This window comes from Eurosta solidaginis, unplaced genomic scaffold (assembly GCF_040869045.1).
Source record: "Eurosta solidaginis isolate ZX-2024a unplaced genomic scaffold, ASM4086904v1 ctg00001046.1, whole genome shotgun sequence".
NCBI classification, from domain to species: domain Eukaryota; kingdom Metazoa; phylum Arthropoda; class Insecta; order Diptera; family Tephritidae; genus Eurosta; species Eurosta solidaginis.
Window position 1 is genome coordinate 556,948 of NW_027136889.1, and position 26,583 is coordinate 583,530.

The window sequence follows — 26,583 nt, forward strand, 5'->3', positions numbered from 1 at the left end:
TGAAAATAAGCAAAATCGGTTGAAAATTATGCCCAAATTTTTAAATTATTGCTTTCTTTATAAGTACACGATTAGGGAATAAAACGTATTGCATTACTTTTTTTTTATTCAGTTTATAAACATCTACTGCAATTAAAAATAACACATAATTATTTAAAACTAAAGTGACGTCCAATGGACGACTTTTTTTTTAATCCTTTTTGTTTTATCTCATAACCAAAATAGCCAATATTTTTAAACTCGAACAAAAGAGACGGTGATGTTTCTATAGCCTTATAAATCGCCTTTTCCAGTTGACCATATTGATTATGAGACGGGAAAGGCATATCTTCGAAACTGCACATCAATATATTTCCACGTTCATTGCCAATAGCAAGTGATCTGCCGCAAAGGCTCACTCTGCGGGAAAGTGATATATACATGTTATATATAATTATGGCACTTACGTATCTAAAATATCTAAAGACCTAACACTAAAAGCTTCCAAATTCCTGCAGTACTTACTTAGCAATTGTGTGAAAAGATTTGTCAATTTTTGTTGATGATACAGGTGCTAATAAATTACGCCTTAAATCCCACATATCTACAGTTTCGCGATTTATTGAAATAATAACCGTCGAATTCGTGCGACTCCACAAAGCGCAGTGAATTGGTGTATAGCGCTCGGTAAGCGTAATTAACGGTTGAAATATACCCTCTAGCCAAATACGAATAGTCCTAAAAAATTAAAAAAATATATATGTAGATAGCACCCAGTATTGCATAGTTCTAAATATAAAACAGTTCTGAAAATGTGATGCAAAAATTCTGACAGCTTTTAATATTTCGAAGATGAACTTAAAACGGACTTACAAAACGCAGAGAGAAAATTCCCATAGGATTTAAAGTTTTAACAGTTCAAGTATTCTGTGGTTAGCCACTGAACATGTATTTCTAGGTTCGCTTTACATAAAAAGACAAACTTGGAAGACACGATGATCAGCTTAGTCGTCTCCGAGGCGATTTTCGTCAGTGTCCAAGCTACGAGCGGGCGTATGTTAGATGAAACGAGTGAAACGTATTATTGATTATCCTGCAACTTCTGTTACCATTCAAATCGAATAAATAACTCGAGCATTCAGTATAGCAAAATGTTCTTTATTTACAACACAACTATGTTAGTAGTAATTCACAATCAAATTACTTGCGTTCTTCACTTCCAAAGTTTGAAATCAATTTGACAGACTACTCCTTAGCTTTCGCTGGTTTTATACTCTCAGGTGCCTGTTTTTTGCAGGGACTGGACTTTTCGTGAACAACCTGCTCGTATAGTTGCTTATTTTTTTTTTTTCTCATTTTTCTTCGTTGCTGTCTTCTAGGTGTATGCGTGTATATATGCAAGTCATAACTTCTGCGCTTTTAGCTACTGTTTACATGCATGTAGTGCAATAACGTCCGAGCTCTTATACACACTCACTGTTGTCTTCTTTTCACTCACATGTTGGTGTAAGGCTGAGTAATCTCCGCTCTTTATTGTTATGTACATGCTTACGTGGCTGTTTTCCCATTCAGCGGCATAGTGACGTATGAAAACTGCGAATATTCTCCACAGTATGAACATTGCCCTCAGAACAGGTTGCACCCGTGCTTTCGAGTTCGTTACAGACAACCCATAATCTTTTGCATTTCGACAAAAGGTATCCGAATATGTGGAGAAGAAACTGTTAATACCAGTAGTAATCAGGTGGAAAATAATTTAAGCTCATTTGGTGTGACCAAGGTATCCCTACGAAGGAACTGGCGTGCCTTGTCCGACGGGCATAACCCTTCAAACAGTTAAGCGCCAATTAAACTAAAAACGCGATAGGGTACGCAAAAGATGTTTTTCTACACTGTCTTGGGTTCTGACAATGAACGACCTGCTTCATTACCTTAAGGATAGGGTACGCTAAGTGGTGGTTTATGCAGACAAGCTTGCTGTTCTGGTCCGAGGAGAGGTGCTAAATACACTAAGGAACGCTTTACAGCGTTACCTGTGTATCGTGAACATGTGGTTTGAATAATGCGGATGAGCTATGAAGCTTTGTAAAAAGGAGCTCGTTTTATTTTCGCAGATGTGCGGTACTCCATAATTTAGACCAACCTTTTTTGGAAGAGTAACGTAGTTACTGTATCACAGGATTAAAGCACTTTGGGACTATTTTTGACAGCAATCCTTCATTAGGAGGTAGGATTCAGTGCCTTGTACAAAAGGCAATTAGCATATGCTGACTCCCTCGAAGGGTTGTCTAATGGCTGTACGACCTCTTATAACATAAACAATATGGCTGCGGCTGGCTCCACACTCACCACTCATGTTCCCTCAAAAATAAATAAGGTAAGGAATTGACGTGGAACTGGAGTCTTGTTAACCTGTTCACGGATGGACTAAAGTTAAACGGAACTGTGGGCGGGTGCCGTATTCTGCCATTAGTTCGGTATTGGCCAGAACTTTAAGATTCTTGATGACTGCATCATCTTCCAGGTGAAGGTCGCCGCTAAACAGGATGAGGTAGATGGAATACTATCTTCCGTTTTCAATGTTAGGGAACATTATTCAAATATGCGGCCATGGAAACCTATAGCTTTACCGCCGTAATTTGGAGGTTGTAAGAGATTGATTGACCTCATAAAAAACGTAATCTTACTACTTTTTGATAAAAAGTATCTGTATTCTAGGTCATTATGATATCCCTGACAACTGTCAAGCTGATCTCTTGGCCCAAGCAGACACTGGCGAAATGAACTTGTCTGCCATTGGAGACTTTGTGAAACCGCTGGTCATATTCTCGGTGCTCCTGGAAAGGTTCGGGTTGAGCCAGCTGACATCACGTCTTGTTGTTGTTGTTGTTGTTGTTGTAGCAATGCTCGCCCCACCTAATAGCCGCGACCGATCACAAATTGTCATCAATATCCTCTAACGGGAGTCCATGGAAATTTGCCGTTTCAACAGGGGTGAACCATAAGGAAAGGGGTGTTAGAGGCATTGGTTCCACATTACAATTAAAGAGATGGTTGGTGTCATGTGGGGACACATTGCAAGCGGGGCATACATTTTGTATGTCGGGGTTGATTCTGGATAGGTAAGAGTTTAACCTGTTACAGTATCCAGAACGAAGTCGAGCAAGAGTGACACGCGTTTCCCTGGGGAGTATGGGTTCCTCTTCCGCGAGTTCTGGATATTTTTCTTCAAGTACTGGATTCACCGGGCAATTCCCGACATAAAGGTCCGACGCCTGTCTATGGAGTTCACCAAGGACCTGCTTGTGTTTTTTCGCTTCATACGGCTGGGTTCTCAGGTGCCGTATTTCCTCAAAATGCTTACGGAGATGACTCCTTAGGCCCCTAGGCGGTGCTGGTTCGTCAATCAGATGTCTGTTGGGATGCCCAGGTTTCTGGGTATTCAACAGAAACTGTTTGGTCAGCATCTCATTTCTCTCCCTGATGGGGAGTATTCTCGCCTCATTATGCAGATGGTGTTCTGGGGACATAAGACAGCCCGTGGCGATTCTGAGAGCAGTATTTTGGCAGGCCTGTAGTTTCTTCCAGTGGGAAGTTTTTAGGCTTGGCGACCATATGGGTGACGCGTAGCACGTAATCGGCTGGCTAATTGCTTTGTATGTGGTCATGAGCGTTTCTTTATCTTTTCCCCAGGTACTGCCAGCAAGGGATTTGAGGATTTTGTTACGGCTCTGAATTCTCGGAACAATTGCGGTTGCGTGCGCACCAAAATGTAGATCCTGATCAAACGTCACACCCAAGATTTTGTGGTGTAGGACAGTCGGTAGCGTAGTGCCATCGACGTGGATGTTCAATATGGTCGACATTTGGGGCGTCCATGTTGTAAATAAGGTCGCGGAAGATTTAGTCGGTGACAATGCCAGGTTTCGCGAGGCGAAAAAACTGTAGAGATCAGGGAGATAGCCTTTTATTTTATTGCATAGCTCATCGATCTCTGGGCCTGGGCCTGTGGCCATTATTGTGCAGTCATCGGCGCAGGAAACGATTGTGACTCCTTCCGGTGGTGAAGGTAGCTTAGATATGTAGAAATTAAACAAAAGAGGGGATAGGCCACCACCCTGTGGCACCCCTTGTTTAATTCTCTGGTTTAGATGTTTCGTTTCTGAATTGCACCGATGCCTGCCGACCACCCAGATCATTTGCGGTCCACCTTTTAAGACATGGGGGAAGGGTAGACCCTTCCAGTTCTTGCAGTAATGAGCCATGGTTGACCGTATCAAAGGCTTTTGATAGGTCTAGCGCTACGAGTACTGTTCTATGTGGGGGTATTGATTCAAACCGCAATTTATCTGGGTGCTAACGACGTTTAGCGCGGAGGTAGTGCTATGAAGTTTTCTGAAGCCATGCTGGTGAGGGGCTAGGTGCAAAAGTGCTTGGAAATAAGGGAGCAAAATGGCTTCAGGCGTCTTTGCCACTGGCGATAGGAGAGATATCGGACGATAGGACTCACTTACGTTAGCTGGTTTCCCAGGCTTTAGTAGCGGGACCACCTTGGCCATTTTCCATTTCTCGGGTATGGCAAAGGTGGAGAGAGACAGGTTGAAGACATGCGCTAAATATTTGAAACCCTCTTTCCCTAGGTTTTTAAGCATCGGCATGGCTATGCCATCTGGGCCCACTGCTTTGGATGGTTTAGCGCGACCAATGGCGTCCTCAACCTCTCTAGCGGTGATGGTGATTGGTGACGCGCTGAATTTGTGTTTATGTGCGTGTCTATTGGCTCTCCGTCTATCTTTGTCGACCGTAGGATGCATTATATATTGTCGGCAGAAAGCGCTCGCGCATTTTTTCGCATCCGACAGCACCTTATCGCCAAAGGCGATGGAAACTTTGTCTTTGTGCTTAGTCGGATTCGATAGGGACTTTACGGTGGACCAAAGTTTACCTGCACCGGTAGAGAGGTTACAACCTCTCAGGTGCTCTTCCCATTTCGCCCGCTTGTGTTCGTCCACAAGCAATCTGATGCATTGGTTTATATCCCTTATTTGGGGGTCGCCTGGATCAAGCTGTCTTATCATCATCTTATCATCACGTCTTGTCGTTTTTCTTGGCCTTACTAGCATGTTTTTCAATGACTAAACTCAGCGGAACCATTATATTTTACAAAAGCTTATGTATTCAATGCTATTTGAGTGATAACACGGCTCGGCCCAATGGAAGTCCATACTGTGCACCTAAATATACTAGAAAGCCCTAGCTGTGTGAGCTGCATGGATAACCAGGAGAGGAAATATCTCGGTCGGTACGTATTAGACTCTCAGCAGGAAATTTCCGAGTTTGACAAGCGCCTTATTCGTAGCTTTGTCGTTGCACGCAGCAATGTACTAAAAAAGTGGAGACCAGTTTCACAGAAAGAGCATGTGATAACACAAGGCACTAAAATATACACATATCCAAGTGAGTTGTCCTTCCACTGGATAGCTGCAACCCAACCCCATCTAACCTAAACTGAGGCAGGAAGTATGTAATTATTATAATTCATAAAAATAATTTAATCGCGTGCCCTTAACGCTTCCTTACACTTACCAGTCATTGCCGCACGTTAGGAAAAGTCGCGGTGACCATGGTGAATAGTCCATATGATTGACGGCACCCTCATGCACTTTTAATACATCCAAATATTGATGAGTATGATTTAATGAACACTTTTGTATGCAACCTTCATCGGTGAGTATGAAATACAAATCGCTAATTACTGGATGAAGAACCAGATTCAAACCACCTGGATGTCTATTAGATTTAATATAATTTTCAGCCAATGGGCCAATGTCAGTTGACTTGATTTGGACACCTTCAGGATTGCCTTCAATGCGATTCAGCATCATTTGGCGCATACCCAACAAATATGGGCTGGCTATTATACGAAATTTAGCAATTTTACCATCTCGTGTCAATACCAAAAATGGATCAATTTCTGGTGAATCATCATGAGGTTGATGAAACCATTGTAGTGCTGTCACTGGTTCCGATGTCAGCAATAACGTACGTTGTGATATGGCAACAGGTGGATCATTTGCATTTGTAATATTACGTACTTGCACTGTACCATCGTACATGCCAATTGCAATAAGAAATGGTAAAAATGGTGAAAACTCTACAGCTGTTACAGGCACCGGATAGCTGTAAGTGCGTTCAGGATTACATGGATTTTTCACACTCCAAATGCAAACATTACCATTGGTAACAGTTCTCTTTGCTGAATGCGAATAAAATCCATAACCGACAGCTATCAAATCACCATTGCCATGACAAAAACTTATTGCTGATACGGCTTTACGTACTTTTCCCATTATTTTACATTCCTCGAAGACTGGTTGTATCATGCGATAAAGTAAATTAATTCGATATTTATAATCAACATTTGCATCCATTTTAGTTTTAATTGACATATTGCGATAGCGTTGTTGTTGTTGTTGATAATAATTACTAGCCAACATACGTTCCAATACCATAGCTGAATATGAGAAATTTGGATTTTTTGCTATAACATCCAAACGATCTGGATAAAGATCTGCATTAGCAATCATGGGCACTCCGCTAAGTCTTTTATTATTTTCAAATATTTTTTTATAGGTATCGTACATTTCGTATAATGACACATAACAAGGTCTATCCATGTAATGTTTAACAGTTGTATTAACTTCACGCGCCTTTACTAGTACATCTTTTGTTTGCGTTTCAGCTTCAGAGCGACGTCTAAATTTTCCTCTACCCACCGTTAAATAATCATATGCACGATTATCATAATCCGCAGCTTCAGCGTCGAAACTATCCTTCAATACAACAGTGCTAGCTTGCTCGTACAGCAAAAAGTTGTCGGTCTTGCGCAAAATCACTCTTATGAAAGGTTGCCTAAAGTCTACGGTTAGTGGTAGTAGATCATAGCGTGAACCGAACTCATCGTCCTTTAACATTAAGTGTATGCTACCAACCTGTAAGGTGTGGACAAATTGTATACGATAAGCATTAGGGTGGGGCAAACAAATATAATTTTTTTCCTGTAAAAATGTAAGCTTATTATTTTAATGTGTAGAGGTTCCTAATCGCGATTTAAGATTGCCAATACAAATCATATTGCGACACCCATAAAATTTGAAATAGAAATTTTGACCTCGAATAACTACTAAATGAAATAATTTAAATCGTTATATTCCGTATAAGAATAGTTAAAGCTAAAGATTTGGGTACAAAGGGTTGGAGATCTGGTAATTTTTATATTAAACTTTGAAAATTACCCTTACTATTTATTTGAAAGTCAGAGGTCGCGATGATGGCTTCGAAACATTACAATAATAAGCTTAAATTGCAAAATCTATATTTTAAATGCTCTGAAAAATATTTTTACTATCCCAGAAGGAAAATAAAAAAATTGTTTGGCACACCCTAATAAGCGTTGTATATCATAGAAATTTCTATATCTAAAATTAAACTAAAAACATATGACAGTTTGGAGTTTTGTGAAAATGCATTGAAAATATATACCATAGCAAATATAAGCTGCGGATCGTAAGTAATTTTTTGATATCAAATTTTTGTTTTCACAATAAGGTAGTTCTGAGGCCCTGTTCAGTAACTATGAGCTTTGAAATGCACATTTTTATTTTGTAAAAATTATACGAAGAAAAAGTGTACATTTTAAAACTCACAGTTACTTAACAGGGCCCCAGAAGTTTGATGTTGGAGACGTTGTCATAGCAAATGAATGCTACGAATTGTGATCAACTTTTCTCATTTTTGATTTTTTCTTTGCATATTTTGTTTTGTTTTCACAGTTGTTATTTTGCCATTGTAAGTGTATTGTAAAAATATTTTAGACAAACTTCGAACGCAATGATGTTAGACCATTTGCACAACACTCTGATCTGCCCTGTTGTTTCGTGGAATATATCAATAGCTATCATCCGGTGGCAAAATCCTGAGCCAGATAAATAATTTTGCATGTATATGCAACAACGATTTGAGCCAGATAAATCCAGATAGAAGTCTGGTTCAGGTTGGCAACGCGGCCTTTAATATGCCTACTTTTTCAAAAATAGATGTCGCTGCTTAGCCTTTCGCCGTATGAGTTAAATGAAAAACAGCGGCGACATCTGCCTATCGCATTTCACGTGTGCGAAAATTTCACGACATCTGCTTCTCAAGTCTCTCATGAGAATTGAGCGTGAGCCGGAGTTGTAAAACTCACTGAAAGACGGCAAATATATCATAAGGGATTTCAGAATTTTGTGTATTTGGTGTTGGAAACGTTGCTATAGGAAATGCAAGCTATGGATTCTTCGCATATTTTGTTTTTTTTTGACAATTGCTAATTTCCTATTGTAAAGTGAAAAAATGAACTACAGTTTTTGATGTTGCGATGACGTAGGAAATACATAGCCGTATAATTTTTTGGCGTTTTGTGTAAGAATACTACACCAGTTTGCAAATACATTGATGTTAGACTATGCGCACAACATCCTGAACTCTCCCCATACGTTTTTAGGAAAGCAGCATTACTTGCAGAAATGTGCACTTACAACATTTTTCACAACTGACATTCATACGAACTATTTTTTTTTTGTGGCCTCACAGACTATTTGTGCAAAGATTTAGTCGAATAGGAATTTTGTTGAATAATATTCTAGAACATGGTTCTTCAACCATTTAAAGCGATTGGTCTTTCGCATACGCAGTGAGAGCACAATTGTGCCATGTAGTAAAGACCCCTTATTTAATGGGGTTAACTGGTTAAAATAGTATATAAAAGTGTTCCTCGTAAAATTTTTTTGTATCGTTGGTGATGCGTTAAAAGTTGCTAACTCCACTTTTAATAATTTCACAAAACGACATTTGATACTAAACGAAGGGGAAATAATTTCTGGCAGAATCTTGATATCATTATTTATAATGTACAAACCCCAATAAGTATATCATCTAGTGAAGTCTTGAGACCAAGACCAAAACGCATACTAGATTTAGCTCTTACGGAGCTTAAACTTTGTCTTCTGCTGCTTTCTGCACTGCGTGAAAAATCTTTATTCAACTGCGTTGTTACAAATAAATGTATTGCCCGAAAATTTTCAAACGCGTCAGCATCCAAGTCAATTAATTTCGGTGTAACGTTTGCGTGAGTTTGCTGCGTATGATCATAGACTTTCAAAGTTCTACGCCAATCTATTGCAAAATCGATCTCTTTGTCAAGTGTTTTTATGTAAGTAATGCGTTCAAGATGTCCAGTTTTCTTTCTTTCGGTTAACTAAAAAAATTAAAATGCACAAAGCTCACTTAAAAATATTTTCGTCGAATACCAAAAAATTTGATATTTAATACCGTTCTGCGAGCCATCGTAATGAAATTAGGTTCGTTGATATTGGTAATATACAAAAACTCGGTTATCAGCAAATATATGAATATTTTTGAGGTTCTTCCTAATGTAAAATAATAAACTAAAAACTGTTTTGAGTGGTACGGCATTTGTAAATTCAAAAAAACTTGAGTGAAGGAAGTCTTTTATGTTGCCAGTTGTATTTACAGGTAAAAGAAAAGTTTTCAAATTGAGTGTTTGTATAGGCACGTTTTTGTAACACATTTTCGCTGAAAGTAGAGGAGGTTGGTTGTTTGGTTGGTTGCTGTGCCGCCCGGATACTAAAGATCCGAGCCTAAACGGAGCGCTTTTTAATTCCCGTTATTGTGGTAGTGATCACAAAGTTTTCTTTCCGTGACATATTTATTAATTAGGTTATCTGTTCTTTAGCTGTCGTAATTCGGCCAAGAGTGCATGGCAGGTATCCGAGGAGTGCCAGTTGGAGACTGCTAACTAATTGAGCAAAGAAGAAGCAATCCACAAGTGGCCAGCGGAATCCCGAAGTTCCTACAGCCATCTCCATCCGGTTCAGTTGTACCGATGCGAGCTAAGATATCCGCTTAAAGGTTACCCGGGATATCACTATGGCCCGGGACCCAGATATTCTTAATTGTAAAATAATTCGATGCAATCGCAAGCGAGGTCAAGCACTCTCACACCACTCTCGATTGCACTGTAGTTGAGGTCAAGGCCTTGATAGCCGCTTGGCTATCAGAGTAGATGTTAAATTCCCTAACCGTAGTATCACTGGATAGCATTAAATGCACCGCATCCTTAATCGCAGCAACATTCGCTTGGAATACACTGCAGTGATCAGCCAACTTAACTTTCGGCTTACATTTAGCTCTTGACAAAAGACCCTCCCCCTCCCCCTACCAACCTTTCCGTCCAGCTTCGACCCATCCGTGAACAAGCTAACCAGTCCCATGCCCCAGATAATTCCATAAAGCCAGTGTGCTAATTCAATCAGCCCAATTCTAAACCAAAATTCCCTGCGAGTTTTTTCCCTTCTGCCATTCCTCGTATTCTAAATGAAAATTCCTTGTGAGTTTTTTCACTTCTCCCTTTCCTCCTATTCTGAACAATGTTCGAAAAAGCGGAAACCGGTTATGGGGGAAAATTAAGTATTTTGAATGTTAGGGAGAGGGAGATTTCTCTGCCATTTCATAGGAGTTTTTTCACTTGTTAAATTAAAGGCAATGCATCAAAATAGTTAAAGGAAATTGGTTCTTTTAAGAAAGAACACTTATTTGTACAAATTTGTGCTAAAATATTTATTTACATTCTACCACAATATTCTCACTGTTAATATACCAACAACAACAACCACAATATCCTTTATTTTAAGTTGAAAAATATATCATAAGCAACGGTAGAGCTCTTCGCATATTTGATGCAGCCATCCAGAAATTGCGCGAGGATTTTTTTAATAAGACTTAAATAGATTTTGGCATATGTCGAAGGACGAATTCAACTCAACTTGGCCGCCAGAAAATTGCTTTGCTGAATGAAAGAAGGCAACTCCGGCAGATTTGTGTTATGCGGCCGTTTTCTTCTTATGTTCCGCTGTTGATGTTGCTGTGGCACCAATTCATTACTCATTTCAGTGAATACCACATGAAATGCAATAAATACTGTGCATTGTTTATATTTTATTTCTTAATTTCCAACAAATTTGCAACAATAATTAAACTTTTCAATTTTTTAAACAAAATAGGAAATGTGCAACGAAATTTCAATTGACAAAACAGCTGACTTCGAAAATTCGAAATTCCTATTCCCCAATTATTGTTCTCCATAGGAGAAAAGAATTGGAGGAATTTTTCCGCGGGAATAAAAAAAACCGCGAGAACAAAATTCCGCGAGAATATTTAGAATTGGTCTGAATATATAGTCTACTACACAAATAAATTGTATCAACTACATCAAAACTTAACAAAGTTTTTACCGATAAGCATAACAAATAACAACAAGAAGCACGTATGTGAGCCACAATTTTACACAATATTGTCTTGAACATAACAATTTAGCATGTTTCATAAGAGTTCATATATTTATAAATATATAAACCTTAAGTTTTTCTATACACCTAAAAATAATGAATGAAATTATAAATGATGAACTACACATAGTAGTAGCGTATTGAAAGATAGTGGAGGCAAACCAAATTTGAAAGTGGAGAATAGTGGAAACACACACTTTTTAGGAAAAACCTTATGCGCAACAATTTCATAAGTGTAGATAAAGCTATGCACTTAGCAGTCCATATAAAGCTTAATGCATATGTACATACATATCTACATATCTGTAAGAGAAACACAGTTAATATAAGGGTGTTAAAATGGGAAGACTGGAATATTAGTTAACAACTCATTTTGATTGAATTTTGTGAATTGCAGGTAATCCCTCTTTTTGCTGCAATCAAATTGCTCAGCCTTATTAAGCCGTCCCTAACAAAAAATTTAACCCTTTACGAGAAACGATTTTGTTTTATGAATTTATTTGATTCTGTCAAGCTTAAAAGCTTAAACTTTATTTAATGTATCTCTTATTCACATTAGACAATCACAGCCTAAACGTTATTTATAAATATTTGAGTTGATTAAATTGAACGCTTAGACACTTCTGATAAATGAAAAGTTTCGTGTGATAAACCAGATGGATTAATTTTCAATTTTGTATATTAAATACAACTAAATTAGTTTTATTTTACATATGTTTATATGAACGTCTATTACCAATAAAACTGCTACTACGTACATACATAAGGGCTATGCATGTATGTATATACATGTGAGGAGTTCCAAATCGAAATGCAATAAATAAAATAGAACATTTTCGAGAAAACTGAGTAAACGCTATAAAAAGACGTAAGGTGTCTGTACAACTCCTAATTTTTTATTAGAATTTTAAGTAAGACCAATTAATCCTAAAATTTTTATGAACAGTCTGAAAGATATTATAAATTAGAATATGTTTATATTGAAATAAAAAAGAATGTTATTTGTATGTATTAAGTTTTGATATGGAACTCCTCATATATACGGCAACGAACACGAAAAAAGTACTTCCGTGATTAAACAAAAACACGTAACTCTTATTTACGCGCTTTTGTCTTGCTATGGATTTTTGGATTCCCGAGAAAAAAACCTATTAGGGACTTTAACCAATTTTTTTCTATCCCATTTCTAAGCACCTCAAACTCAAACCAAAATAAAACAACGTAGCTTAAAATGTATGGAAACCTTAGAATGGGTGCATGACAAAAGCAAGCTACTTTTAAAGAATCCCCGTTATTGCTACACATATTGCTCTTTTGGCAAAAAAACTACCACATGCCAATTCTCCCTATCATTAGAAACTCAACGAAAAGTTTCGTTGTATAATCGGTGATAGACTCTGAAATCTCGCCATTTTAAAAATATCTGAAGTTATGTGATTATATTAAAGCACAAAAAATTTAAATGTATGAAAAAAAATAGTTTATGTTATAATTTCTAGAGCTTGAGTCCAAGTTACGTGGTTTTATTGTGACATGAAAAATTATTTAATATAAAATGTTAAAATTAGTATTATTTTCGATTTTACATTTTAATTAATGATTCCAAAGCTAGGAATGTAAAATGTTAGACCCTTATAAGTAAAAACTTTCGAATTTAGGTTATCCAAAAGTATAAACATCTTTGAAATAGCTTGATATTTGTGGGAGATATGGATTACTATGCAAATCCTAACTTTTCCACAATGTTAAAAAAAAAAAAAAAATAGTTACTTGTTTTTGTTCTATCACGGGGAAGTAGTAGTAATTTTTATCAAATTTCTTCAACTAAATTCTCCTTTGTACAAAAATACGTAAGCATACAATTTGTAGCCCTATAAATTTTATTCTAATACGGTACAACTTATAGGTCGCGCTATTTCTATGAAGGAAAGTGTAAAACATATTTCCAGAGATCTTAAACTTGCACTTTAATAAACTATACATTTATCTAATATATAAAATTCTTCTGTCACGCTGTTAGAGGCTTAACTCCTCCGAAACGGTTGAACCGATTCTCATGAAATTTTGTGAGCATATTGGGTAGGTCTGAGAGTCGGCCTATGTCTACCTTTTTTTCGCTACGTGGCTACGTGCCTAGGGTCTTGCGATCAAAACGTGGACCCGGATAACCCTAGAATGTGTTTATACAATATGGATGTCAAATGAATCCTATTGATGAGTGCTATAGTACAGGATATTTTTCAAACAACTGGGAGGCTAGGGTCTCGAAATATAGCCCAAAACGTGGACCCGGGTACCCCTAGAATGTGTTTATACAATATGGATGTCAAATGAAAGCTGTTAATGAGTACTATAGTACAGGATAATTTTCATACAACTGGGAGGCTAGGGTCTCGAGATATAGCCCAAAACGTGGACCCGGGTAACCCTAGAATGTGTTTACACAATATGGATATCAAATGAAAACTGTTGATGAGTGCTATAGTACATGATAATTTTCATACAACTGGGAGGCTAGGGTCTCGAAATATAGCCCAAAACGTGGACCCGGGTACCCCTAGAATGTGTTTATACAATATGGATGTCAAATGAATCCTATTGATGAGTGCTATAGTACAGGATATTTTTCAAACAACTGGGAGGCTAGGGTCTCGAGATATAGCCCAAAACTTGGACCCGGGTAACCCTAGAATGTGTTTACACAATATGGATATCAAATGAAAACTGTTGACGAGTGCTATAGTACAGGATAATTTTGATACAACTGGGAGGCTAGGGTCTCGAGATATAGCCCAAAACGTGGACCCGGGTACCCCTAGAATGTGTTTACACAATATGGATATCAAATGAAAACTGTTGATGAGTGCTATAGTACAGGATAATTTTCATACTACTGGAAGGCTAGGGTCTCGAGATATAGCCCAAAACGTAGACCAGGATACACCTAGAATATATTTTTACATTATGGGTATCAAATTGAAGCTGTTGATGTATGCTTTAGTACAGAGTAAGTTTTACACCGCTGGGTGACTAGGATCTCCAGATATAGGCCAAAAAATGGATCCGGATACCACTAGAATGTGTGTGTATTATGGGTATGGGTTGCTGAGAGCTCTAAAGTTTATTGTGATATTCGATTTAGTCGCATCAACCTGGCAAAACTGATAAATATGCATGCGAAGCCGAAATAAAGACAAGAATTGATAATACCCACATACCTATTTACATACGTCCTATTCGATTTGCCGAAAATTCCGTATATAAATTTGCTTATATTAGTATTTATGATGCTTTTTTCCGGGAAGTATACCAGAGACGGACTGGGAATGGGATTAGGACTGGACTGGGACTAAGACTCAGACTCGGAGTGGGACTGGGACTGAGACTCGGAATTGGACTGGAACAAAATACCTACCACCCTCTGGGACTGGCAATAAGAGATGAAGAAGAAGGATAACAACTTGGGAGAAGAGAAAATAGTGAAGGAGACTGAGAAAGAGATAGAATGAGACGAAGATGGAGATGAAGCGAAAAATACGGAGGGAGGAGTGAATAGAGAGATTAGGAAAATGTGTAGAGGGGTAGAATTAGACGGAAAAAGTTTATTAAAATGTATACAGATAGGCCAAATTTAGCGCAGAACAACGTCTGCCGGGTCTGCTAGTTAGACTATAAAACTATTTACTTAACCCTTTGTTAAGTTAAGAAAAACTTAAATACGTGTTGTTGAGGTCACGAAATGCCCATCACGATTTTTTCTACGTATATCGGCTTAAAGGTTTATAATCTCAGATGCAGCTTTCAACATTTATATATTTTATTGATTATTCTTAGCTTTATTAGCAAATTTTAGGTTTTTATACATACACTAGAAGACCCGGCAGACGTTGTCCTGCCCTAAATTTGGCCTATTGCATACATTTTAATAAGCTTTTTCCGTCTGACCCTGCCCTCCCCCCCCTCTTCACTTTTTCCTAATACTTGTATTCACTCCTCCCTCCATCTTTTTCGCTTCATCTATCTCCATCTTCGTCTCATTCTATCTCTTTCTCAATCTCCTTTTCTACTTTCTCTTCTCTCAATTCTTTCTCATTCTTCTGCATCCCTTATTGCCTATCCCAGAGGGTGGTATGTATTTTATTCAAGTTCCAGTCCCAGTTCCACTCCGAGTCTCGGCCCAGTCCCACTCTGAGTCTCAGTCCCAGTCCTAGTCCTAATCCCAGTCCGTCTCTGGATAATATATTACTCTGTACCAAAGCATTCATCAACAGCTTTCATTTGATATCAGTGTTGTATTAACACTGTCTAGGCATTCATTGGCCCATGTTTTGGCCTATATCTCGAGACCCTGTTCCTGTAGTAACCACCGCGTGTGGTTTACGCAACTTGTGTGAAAGTTTGAACAAAATCGACCGACGCATCTCTTCAAACACCGGCGACCAACTAACACACATTTTAGCCTCGCTTTTTATGTATATAGATTTTTACTTTTCACACTTCACTATAATATTAAACGAAATGCAGATTTTCGTTGCTTTTAAAATTCGGCTTAAAAATTGCACTTGGAACAACTAAAGACTCTCCTATATTAAAAAAAATGTCATACCACCTCTAAATCGCGGGCCCTCTCAGAAACCCTACTCCCCCCCGCTCGGCGGGCCTGGTGATGTGATATACCTGATATCATTCGCTATAATATTTTTTATTGATAAGCAGGTTGTTTATTTAAACCCAAGCAATTACACGGAAGTATATCCGCACCACCTGAAAATATGAGTGCCACTGCGTATACGTAACATTTTAATATTACGTATAAACAAATAAAAAAATTGCAATAAAATAATATTGCGACTATAAACTGAGATATAACCTATCCTATATTTCAAGTTAGATCAAACTAAACAGGGGGTGCATAACAAATTCAAAATCGGTTCAGTAGTTTAGGAGTCCATTGGCCTCAATTTTGTGACACGTGTTTTTTATATATTAAGATATATATGAGCTCTAACGAGACATGCTCAAATATTGGGTAATGTTGTGCTTCACATACGTATTTCTTGTTGTTATTTGTTACGCCTATCGGCAACATTTTTGATAATTTCTGATGCAGTTGGTAAGATTTATTTCTTTAATTAATTATGTATCGGTATTCTTGCGATATGGTGGACATGCTATATACGTAGGATGCCGGCCTACCATACCGAAGATCCTTAGTTCAGCTAATGGAAGAATTAACATAAAAACATTTACAAAATTTTTTTAAGCGGGGTCGCCTTTTGGAAGTGATCTGGCATACGTTCTGAGTGTATTGTGCCAAAAATCGTTAGGAAAAAAAATATCTCCGTACCACTAATTGGAAAAAGGCTTCGTCTTAATGTTCAAAAAGATCTATGGTGTCCAGTTACAATATTTTAATTATTTTTTGTTATTAATTGAACTTTAAGTAACTTCCCGAGAAGCTACACCCTTCAAACTTGGAATATAGTTCAGAACTCGATGAAAATGTAATAACTAGAAACAATTCCGATAGGTGGCGCATGGATCGAAATATTTCAAAAACTCGTATTTGTGGTCCGATTTGGCTCATATTTGGAACACATAATACATACATGTATAGAAAGCAACATGTGACAACAATTGCCGTTAGGTGGCGCAAGGATCGAGATATTCAAAAAATCTTACATACAGCCTGGTAGAAGTGACATCAAAATACTTTCGATTTCGAGGAGGGACAGGCATACGTGGCGCTGAGTCGAGTAACGTCTTTGGAAGGATCATGTATTGAGGACTTAGATTGTATCCAATTGTGAGTAAAGAGTCCTTGTAATAATGAGTCACTAAATGAACTAAATAAAATGAGAATAATAGGCAATTAAATTAAGACTGAAAACTTGAAAATAAAATTATTAAAAAAAATTTATTTAAACGGTTTTATTGAAAACAATACTTACATTAAGTAATAATAATACTAAAAGCTAGAAAATAATTAGTTAGGTCCTAGGTATTAGTCATCACACTCCTCACCAATCTAGGGCGTTGATCATACAATTAAATAAAAGCGTTAAGCGCGTAAAATTTCTAAAAATGTGAAGCGTAGCATAACCTGATTAAGGTTCAGTTGGTCTTACTTATGCATATATGAAAATATACATTATAAAGATGTAAGCGGCTGACTATCAATAGAAATTTGACGCGTCCAACGCTTTTATTTAATTGTCTGATCAACGACATAGGTTGATGAGGAGTGTGATGACTAATACCTAGGACCTACCTAATTATTTTCTAGCTTTTAATATTATTATTACTTCATGTAAGTATTGTTTTTAATAAAAGTGTTTAGCTAAACAATTTTTTTTAATAATTTTGTTTTTCCGATAATTTCTTTTTACGCTCAGAACAACAACTCTGGTCACTAAATGACCCTATGTTGCGCCCACGTAAATAAATTAATAAACGCAAGGTGCTATAACATCCGAAGAGATTTAAGCCCGAGCATCTCTTCCAATTTACGTCCTGTTCCTCTTATTTTTACCTAAAATTGGCTGGATGTAACCTACTTGTTTTATGCCGACTCCGAACGGCATCTTCAAGGTAGATGAGTTTTCACTGAGAGCTTTTCATGACAGAAATACACTCGGAGTGTTTGCCAAACACTGTCGAGGAGCGACTCCGCTTAGAAAAATGTTCTTCTAGTTGAAAAAACTTGTTTCTTAAAATTTTTATGTAGCTTTGCCCGGGGCGTGAACCCATGATGCCCGGTATGGTAGACAGAGCACGCTACCATCACACCACGGCGGCCGCGCCCACTTAAGTTCCTTTATTATAAGTCATGAAAGGAAATTCCAAAACTTTTCTTTTATCAAGAGATATTAGAACAACAAAGGTCACCAAATGACCTTAACGTAACAGAAAGCTCAGACAACTCTTAATAAAACATTCGAAATTTTCGTAAAATCTTCGAATGCTCGAATTTTTTGATAATGTTTCAATGATTAATTAATTAATTCCTGTGAAAAACTTTTAGAAGTTCTTTTCTTTAATTAAAGAAACTAAAAAAGAAGAGAATCTCTGCATTTCAAACCAACTGAAACAGAAAGTTTCCCCATATTTCCTTTAACAATTTTTCATGTGCGGTCATACTGATTAGGAAGAGTGTTATTCCCCCACAAAAATGACATTAGTAAAAACAAGGAACAAGAAATTAACTTAAGTATTCCGAAAATAGATGATGAGTATGTACTATGAATATAGTCCACCTATAAAATGACTAGTTACAGTAAATATTCACAGACTATAAAATAAACATATGTTAAGCTGCATTTATAAACAAGAAGACAAGGTGTTCTCGAGCCACTTCACTTTTTGTATGAATGTGTAGACTTATTTACATACAAAACCATGCATACAAACACTCAAGCACCCAGCTATGTATATATGTATGTAGATAAACATTAGGTTGGAAAGGCTTTTACCATGCAGTCGTGATCATAATACTCCTTGTTTACAAACCAAAAATTTGTCTCTGCATAGGCCTAAGTTCTCTTTCAAGAGCAAGTATTGGCCGGGATCAAAATCGGAAAAATACTTACTTAAATAATTGGCGCTTAGCATATAAGCAAAGACGGTCAAGCAAAGCGAGTCAGTGGTTCTTATTTTTGCACTCCCTATCCCAATTCTAAACATCCGTATTGACGCAAGTGGCGCATTTTTTAAATTTAGGGAATTAGTGCGACAAAGTCCTGGTTTTCAGGGCATGAATATGTTGATTAAAGCCGCTAAAGAGGAGAATTGCTGATGTGGGACGTCTTTTGTCCACCTCGAGTCCTGTACGCGGCGGTACTAGCACTATGAAGTAATAGGGCTACTGCCGTGGAAACAATTTGTTTGATCCTTTGCACCTCTAGACCTCTAGACTTGTAGATTTCAGATTCCTATTACGGCAGACATGCTTTTACACAAAAATAACCAAAGCCCATTTATCCGCCTGGCCTCAGCATTTTTAATCGCAACAGGAGTTTATTTCGTATACACTGGTAACCATTTTTTATCTGCCAACATCTTTGCACACGGTATGGGAGACTACAGAATGTAAGTGAAGGTAGGCGTGATGTGTAGAAGTGATGGAAAAAATAAAGAAAATAGTAGAAACCAAAAATGGAACAGAATTGTTAAAAGCTTGTTATTGTTATAGATTTTTTTCCATTTATTATCGATTTGTTCTGCGTGCTATCGATGAAGTGAACCCAAGTTATCGATTTGTTATCGATGAGTTATGGATTTTAAATCAAAAATTTATAGTAAGCTACCGATATGGTATGCAAAAGTTATCGATTTGATATCGAAAATTTATAAATTTGTCAAGTTTTCAATTTGTTATGGACGAATTATCGGCCATCACATCACCGATAATTCGTGGATGTAATTTATCGATTGTGGCTTTGATTTCTTATGGAAGTGTTAATAACTCGTTTTCGAAACACAACCGCTATCGAAGTGTCACAGGCTTCTATTTATTTTTTATTGTATTTTTATAGCTTGTTATTGGCGAGGTAAAGAGAAGCTATCTGTTTGTTATCGAATTTTTAAAATTTTTATATCCATGAAACAAATGTACGAAAACCCATGGATATTTATAGATTTGGCATCCAAAATGTATCGTTTTGTTATCGAAAAAATAACTATTTGTTATAATTTGCTCTCGAAGTGTCACCAATTTATTATCGACAAGTTTTCGGCGTATTATCGATTGTTATTGTCGAACTAATCGATCTATCATAAACAGACAGTCGGTTTGTTTGATACTCACGCCTTATTTTTTCCTCGGCGGCGGTATTAAATCCTCTAGAGATATGCTTCGCTTGTTTTATAGTTCTCCGGTTCCTAGTGTAATTTCGTGTTCTCAGAGTGTAGCGGTGTGAGTCGACTTCTATAATACTTGGTTGTCTCTAACAATTGCACTATTGACGCCTGTTTTTCTTTGTGTGCTTTTTCGAATTCCTCAAGGTCATGTGGCGTGGGCGCATCCGTCTTTCGCAACATGATCGATCTGGTTCTGACGGAGCATAATTTTATAGCATACATATCGCCACAGTCTAATATTCTTACTTAAATGAACTAAAATAGTTGTCTAGTGTAAAATTATTTGCTAAACCTTGGGTAAATATATGCAACTGTTTCGCCTATTTGTTGCATGCAACAGTAAATGGTTGTTACTTGGCACCTTATTATCGATACGATGAGACACGTGTATGAATTGCATGCCGCAAAACACTTTGTCGCTGCCAAATGCTTGCCCCTTAAGGAATTGCATTGCTATTGCATATTCTAACACATGCTAAGCACACAGTCATGCATGAAAATAAACGTTTATAAGGATGTTCTAACAGTTGGTACTCTCAGTTGTTTGCCAAGAATTTGGTTTCACTTTTCCGTTGTCATCGTCATTCTCTACATGTTTTGCATATATGTATAGTGGTTTATACATGCATACCCGTACATATGGTTGTATTTTCGCTTTGCTGAAATGCGCGTTTGTTGCAAGCCATGTTGCAGTTGACTAAAATGTCTCGTTTTTGTATTTTGCTTTCACATTTATTTATATTTCTTTCGTGTTTTCCTTGGCGAAAAGCAATGTATGCATCGTTTTAAGTGACTTTGGTTTATGGTGGCTTTGAAAGCAATGGCTTTTACTTAATAAGAATATTTTTTGTGGTACCTGCGTTCTCTTGAAAGCCTCTAGATACCTGTTTGCACTTATAACTACAAATATACAGACATTGTATGTTTCCCTGTTCTGTCTACCGAATATCGTCAAGCATTTTCTTTGGCGCGTCTGCTGTTAACCATTTCGGCTAACAACTCTCAGATCTTGTCGATTTAGTTTAAAGTGATGCAATTATTTAGCTAAGTCGTTGCATTTGCTTGCTTTACCCGCATTTAGATTTTTATTTGAGTTTAACTTTTTATTTGTCTTCTAGCTTTTCTCTTCTATTAAGCCAAGTGAAATTTTTATCAAACAAATATTGCTTTAAACGATCTACATTTGCTGTTAAGTACTCAGGCGGGCACTTTTTTCATTGGAAAATTTCTCATTTCGATTAAGTTAAAATTTTCAAATTTATAAGAAATGCTGTTCACAATTAGGCAAAAAGGAATTTTTGTTTTCATATGTATATTTTACAAGCTTGAAACGTTTCTGCCATTTCCTCAGCTTTTAAAATTTTTCGTAAAAAATAATATTTTTCAAAACTTTCTCTTTTAATATTGCAGCAACGTTTTTTGCTTCCATGCCATTGTCAATCTTAGGTAACCTTACCAGCAACAAATAAATTTAGGCTATTTGAGAAGAGCTTGTCGGCTTCTTATAGATAACAATCGGTATCGATAATTATCGGCTTATTATCGAAAGCGAAATTATTGTCGAGTTGTCGGTTTGTAATCGGCTTGTTATTGTCGAGTCATTGGCTTCTTATTGATATTTAATTGGCTTGTTACCGACGTATTATAGATGTGTTCTTGTTTCTATATTTCACAAGAAACCGATGACTTGTCGAAAGCAAATTGATAACCCGCCATTAGAAAATCGGAAGCACTGCAATGAAAAATCGGTTACAAACATTTGATAGCATAAAGATAAGTTTTCAGTAACAAATCTATATATTTTTGATGCAGTAACGATAGTTTTTTCTTAAGCAATGCATAACTATTCAAAAATAAATCGATTTTTTTCGATAAAAATCGATGCTTTTTATAACAAAAAAGGATCGTTTATAAATAAAATAAGCTATATCTCTGCAAAAAAGATCTTCATATAAATGGTTTTTCTTTCCCAAGTGAAATCATAACAAGAAATAAGAGAAAATTTAAATTTTTTAAAACGGGCGTGGCACCGCCCCATTTATTACTAAGCAATTTTCTATGTTTTGGGAGCCATAACTCGAATAAAATCTAACGGATCGTAATAATATTGGGTACACCTATTACAGCAGAAAATAGTTCTAAAAAAATAGACAAGATCGGTTATAGACCACGACCACATTTATATGAAATACTTTCAAAAAGCAGAGGACGAATATAATAAGCTATAAAAATAAATAAATAAATGCAAGGCGCGAGAACCTGCGAAGAGATCTTAGGCCGAGCATCTCTTCCAATTTGCGTGGTGCTCCTTTTAATTTTTCCAACAAATTGGCCGGACGGGACCCACTTGTTTTATGTCTACTCCGAAAAGCATCTGCAAGGCAGATGAGTTTTCACTGACAAATATTCATGGCAGAAGTACACTCGAAGTGTTTGCCAAAAACAGCCGACGGGCGACCCCGCTTAGAAAAATGTTATTTTTAATAGAAAAAACTTGTTTCTCAGATTTTGATGTTGCTTTGCCCAGGAGTGAGCCCAGGATCGTCGGTGTGGTAGACGGAGAACGCTTCCATCACACCACGGCGGCCGCTATGCCTTTGCGAAAAAGAGCTTAATATCAATGGTAATTTACTTTCTAAATTGAATTATAACAAAATGTTAGAGAATGCAAAATTTTTTTAAAATGGGTGTGTCCTACTGCCCCTTTTTTCAAAAATTAACATATAATAAAATTGTGAATACATAACTTCTTTATAGCAGGAAATATTTCTATTAAAAATGGCCTAGATCGAATTTCAATTTCGAGTTGTATTTTGATATATGGATCTCTATATTTATTTCGATTGTTTTATGCCGTTACGATCAACCGCTATGTTACCAAAGTTCATAATGCTGAAACATATAAAACGCTTCAAGTCTTAGCTTAGTTTCCTTAAAATTTAGATATGCTTATAAATATCATCACTACATGGTATAAAACAAAGTCACTTTTTCTGTCAAATTACGCAACGAATTTTAATGCGTTTTTTTTTTAATAGATAGAGTGATTGAAGAGGAAGGTTTGTATGTATAATAACATCCATTAAATAGAGGAGAAATACTGTTATTTTTGAAATTTCTAATATGATGTATACATATAAAAGAAAGTGGTGTTAGTTACACTATTTATAACTCAAGAACGGATGAACCGGTTTGGCTAAAAATTGGTGGAGAGGTAGGCTACAATCAGGAGACGAACATAGGATACTTTTTATCCCATTCTGGCTAGGGTCTTGAGATCAAAACGTGACCAGGGTAATCCTGGGATGTGTTTGTACATTATCGGTATCAAATGGAAACTGTTTATGTGTACTTTGATACGGTGTAGTCTTCGTACGCCTGGGTGATAGGGTCTCAAAGTATAGGCGAAAACGTGGACCCGGGTACCGCTAGAATGTGTTTATAGAATATGGATAACAAATGAAAGCTGTTGATGAGTGCTTTAATAGAGGGTAATTTTAATACACCTGGGTGACTAGGGTCTCGAGGTATAGGCCAAAACGTGGATCAGGGTAACACTAGGATGTGTTTTTACATTATGGGTATGAGACTGAAGCAAGCTGTTGATGAGAGCTTTAGTTCAGAGTACTTTTCATACGTATTGGTGCTTAGGGTATCGAGATATAGGCCAAAATGTGGACCCGGATACCCCCAGAATGTATTTAGGATATGGATATCAAACGAAAGCTGTTTCTGAGAGTTTTAAAGAAATTTTCATTGTGATATTCGATTTAGTCGCATCAACTTGGCAAAACTGATAAATATGCATGCGAAGCCGAAATAAAGACATGAATTAATAATACCCACATACCTATTTACATACGTCCTATTCGATTTGCCTGAAATTTGGTATATAAATTTGCCACTATTAGTATTTACTATTCTTTTTTCCGGAAGTAGGCCAGAGACGGACTCGGACTAGGACTGGGACGGAGACTCGGAGTGGGACTGGGACTCGGAATGGGACTGGAACAAAATACATACCACGCTCTGGGACTGGCAATAAGGAATGAAGAAGAATTTGAGAGAAGAGTAAAGAGGGGAAAAAAGGAGACTGAGAAAGAGATAGAGTGAGATTAAGATAGAGAGAGGTGAAGCGAAAAAGACGGAGGGAGGAGCGAATAAAAGGACTAAGAAAAAGTGAAGAGGGGGAGGGCAGAATTAGATGGAAAAAGCTTATTAAATGTATGCAGATCGACCAAATTTAGGGCAGAACAACCTCTGCCAGGTCTCCTAGTGTAAAATAAACAGCAGTGTAAATCAAACTTCGGTTACACCCGAACTTAGATAGCCTTACTTATTTTTATTTTAATTGTGCAAATCGCTACGCTAAGTTTTAGAAAAATTCTGCACATTCGAAAAAACCATTGACGGCACAGTACAGGAAGTTCAACTCAAATCGAAAAAGTCCACTATTTCCTATCTATCTGCATAGGCCCTTACTGCAATTCTTCTTCAATTAGTTTGCCTTAGCGAAACTTGAGAACAGTTGGTTGATCTCGAACCATCCTCTTTCTGGGTTTTAGAAATTATGCCAAGATACTTACTACCCTCAATTGTCTCTTTAAATAAATTGGGTTCTCTTGAATGAATATTCCTTTAAATAACAACCTACTCCTTCCACTTTATTTTTTTGCAAAAATGTGTTAAAGAGGACCTCCAAGGAGTTTTCTCTAAGGAGTGAAGTTATCACTATTTAAATGATGTTTCTCATAACTTGACACCTGCAAACATTTTACGATCGCAGCTCTACGGATTGTAAGGAAGGTGTTTCGGGAAATATACTGCCTTTTATATACCATTTGAAAAAGAATTAACTTCTTTCTGTGGTTTTCTAGAACACAAGCACGATGTCTACAAAATAATAGCGGTGGTCAATTTCCCTAACCAATTCCTTTTTTAATTCTGAGTATCTTAATTCCATAACGAAATACCATTAGTCAATCATATTAATATACCCTAATAGTTATACACATTATAGTATCAAAGAATTTTCCTCTTCCCCCTTCATACCGAAAAAACAACATCGACCAAAAACCTTCGAGCTGTCACTTCATTTTCTGATTAAAATCAATCAAAGCGCAACTCAACAAGTCAGAAGGCGATGATAGCAACCCTATGTAATGTAGCATATAACAAGGAGCATGCGTTCCTATAATGGATAAACGTGTATGTGCGTACACTTACATATGGGAGTTTCCACCGAATCAAACCACCGTAAATAAAATGCATAATAAATAAAATACATTTTGCACCATCCAAAAACGTTTACATGGATTCCAAGGCTACAACATTATCATTTAAAATTTTTTTGCGAGGAAGTTGTAGGATCAGTTCATAGTTGTTAACAATATAATTTAAAAAATCTATAAAGCCACCAGAGTACCACACAGACTTGGTTCGGCCCGAAAATTGGTTTACCAAAATTTAAATGGGCCTGGCTTCCCCTTTTCACTATCTGCCTTTCTATCCCTTCAATCTTTCTTAAATTTTTCTTAAAATTCTCATAAATCACTTATTTCTTTTGTTTGCCTCTTACTCCTACTCCGACTCCCCAATCCCAACTCCACTGCCAATCCCATTCCTACTCTCACATCCAGTTCTACTTCGGCTAAACTTCACATTCCCATTCCCTCTTTCAGTGCTAGTCTCTCTCCCACTAAAACTCCCACTTACACTCCTTTTCCCTCCCCCTCTCGAACCACAAATTTCTCATATATGGAATCTCTATACCAAATATCTGCTTCACATGGCCCACCAATTTCAATAACCTTTACAAAACTATATGAAACTACCGCAATTTTTAAAATGGCTTTCGATGTTGTAAATAAGATAAGGGAAGATAATTGACCGTTCCCCTGCCCGATAAAATTTCTCCCTGCGATGCTATTACTTTACCAGTAAACAGGGGCATTTGCCGCATTGTAACTTCTGGCGGCCGCCGTGGTGTGATGGTAGCATGCTCCGCCTATCACACGCGAATATCCAGGGTTCACGCCGCGGACAAAGCAAATTTTGGAAACAAGTTTTTTCAATTAGGATAAAGTTTTTCTAAGTGGGGTCGCTGCTCGGCAGAGTTTAGGAAGCATTTGAGTGTATGTATGCCATGAAAATCATCAGTGAAGCCGTTCCGGCAATTTGTAGGAAAAATGAAAAAGGAGTTTACACAAAAGTGCCGTGACAATAACAATGGAAACGCCCATGTGTATAAATGATTCGCGAAGATATCGAAGGTGTAAAATAACTTTTGTCACACTTGATGCAAACATATACACAAATAGAATCGAATATATGGTAGATA

The 26,583-nt window shown here is 37.1% G+C and overlaps 1 protein-coding gene and 1 long non-coding RNA gene across 2 annotated transcripts in view; one reads left to right on the forward strand and one right to left on the reverse strand.

Moving 5' to 3' along the window:
* Positions 1-26,583, forward strand: part of LOC137235665 (uncharacterized) — an 85,913-nt gene that overhangs the window by 15,641 nt on the left and 43,689 nt on the right. The window lies entirely within an intron of this gene.
* LOC137235663 (dynein axonemal intermediate chain 4-like) lies at positions 150-9,363 on the reverse strand. The gene is made up of 5 exons (XM_067758553.1): positions 9,349-9,363; positions 8,936-9,274; positions 5,566-6,971; positions 505-717; positions 150-399 (listed from the first exon to the last, which is right to left on the reverse strand). The coding sequence occupies exons 1-5, from the start codon at positions 9,361-9,363 to the stop codon at positions 150-152; spliced, it is 2,223 nt and encodes a 740-aa protein (XP_067614654.1).

What these genes read in the sequence shown, in the direction of transcription:
- LOC137235663 (XM_067758553.1), bottom strand. An exon ending in CTAACGTGCGGCAATGACTG is followed by an intron (nt 718 to 5,565) that starts GTAAGTGTAAGG and finishes TTAATTTTTTAG; the next exon opens with GACTATTCGTATTTGGCTAG. An exon ending in TCTTTTCACACAATTGCTAA is followed by an intron (nt 400 to 504) that starts GTAAGTACTGCA and finishes ACTTTCCCGCAG; the next exon opens with AGTGAGCCTTTGCGGCAGAT.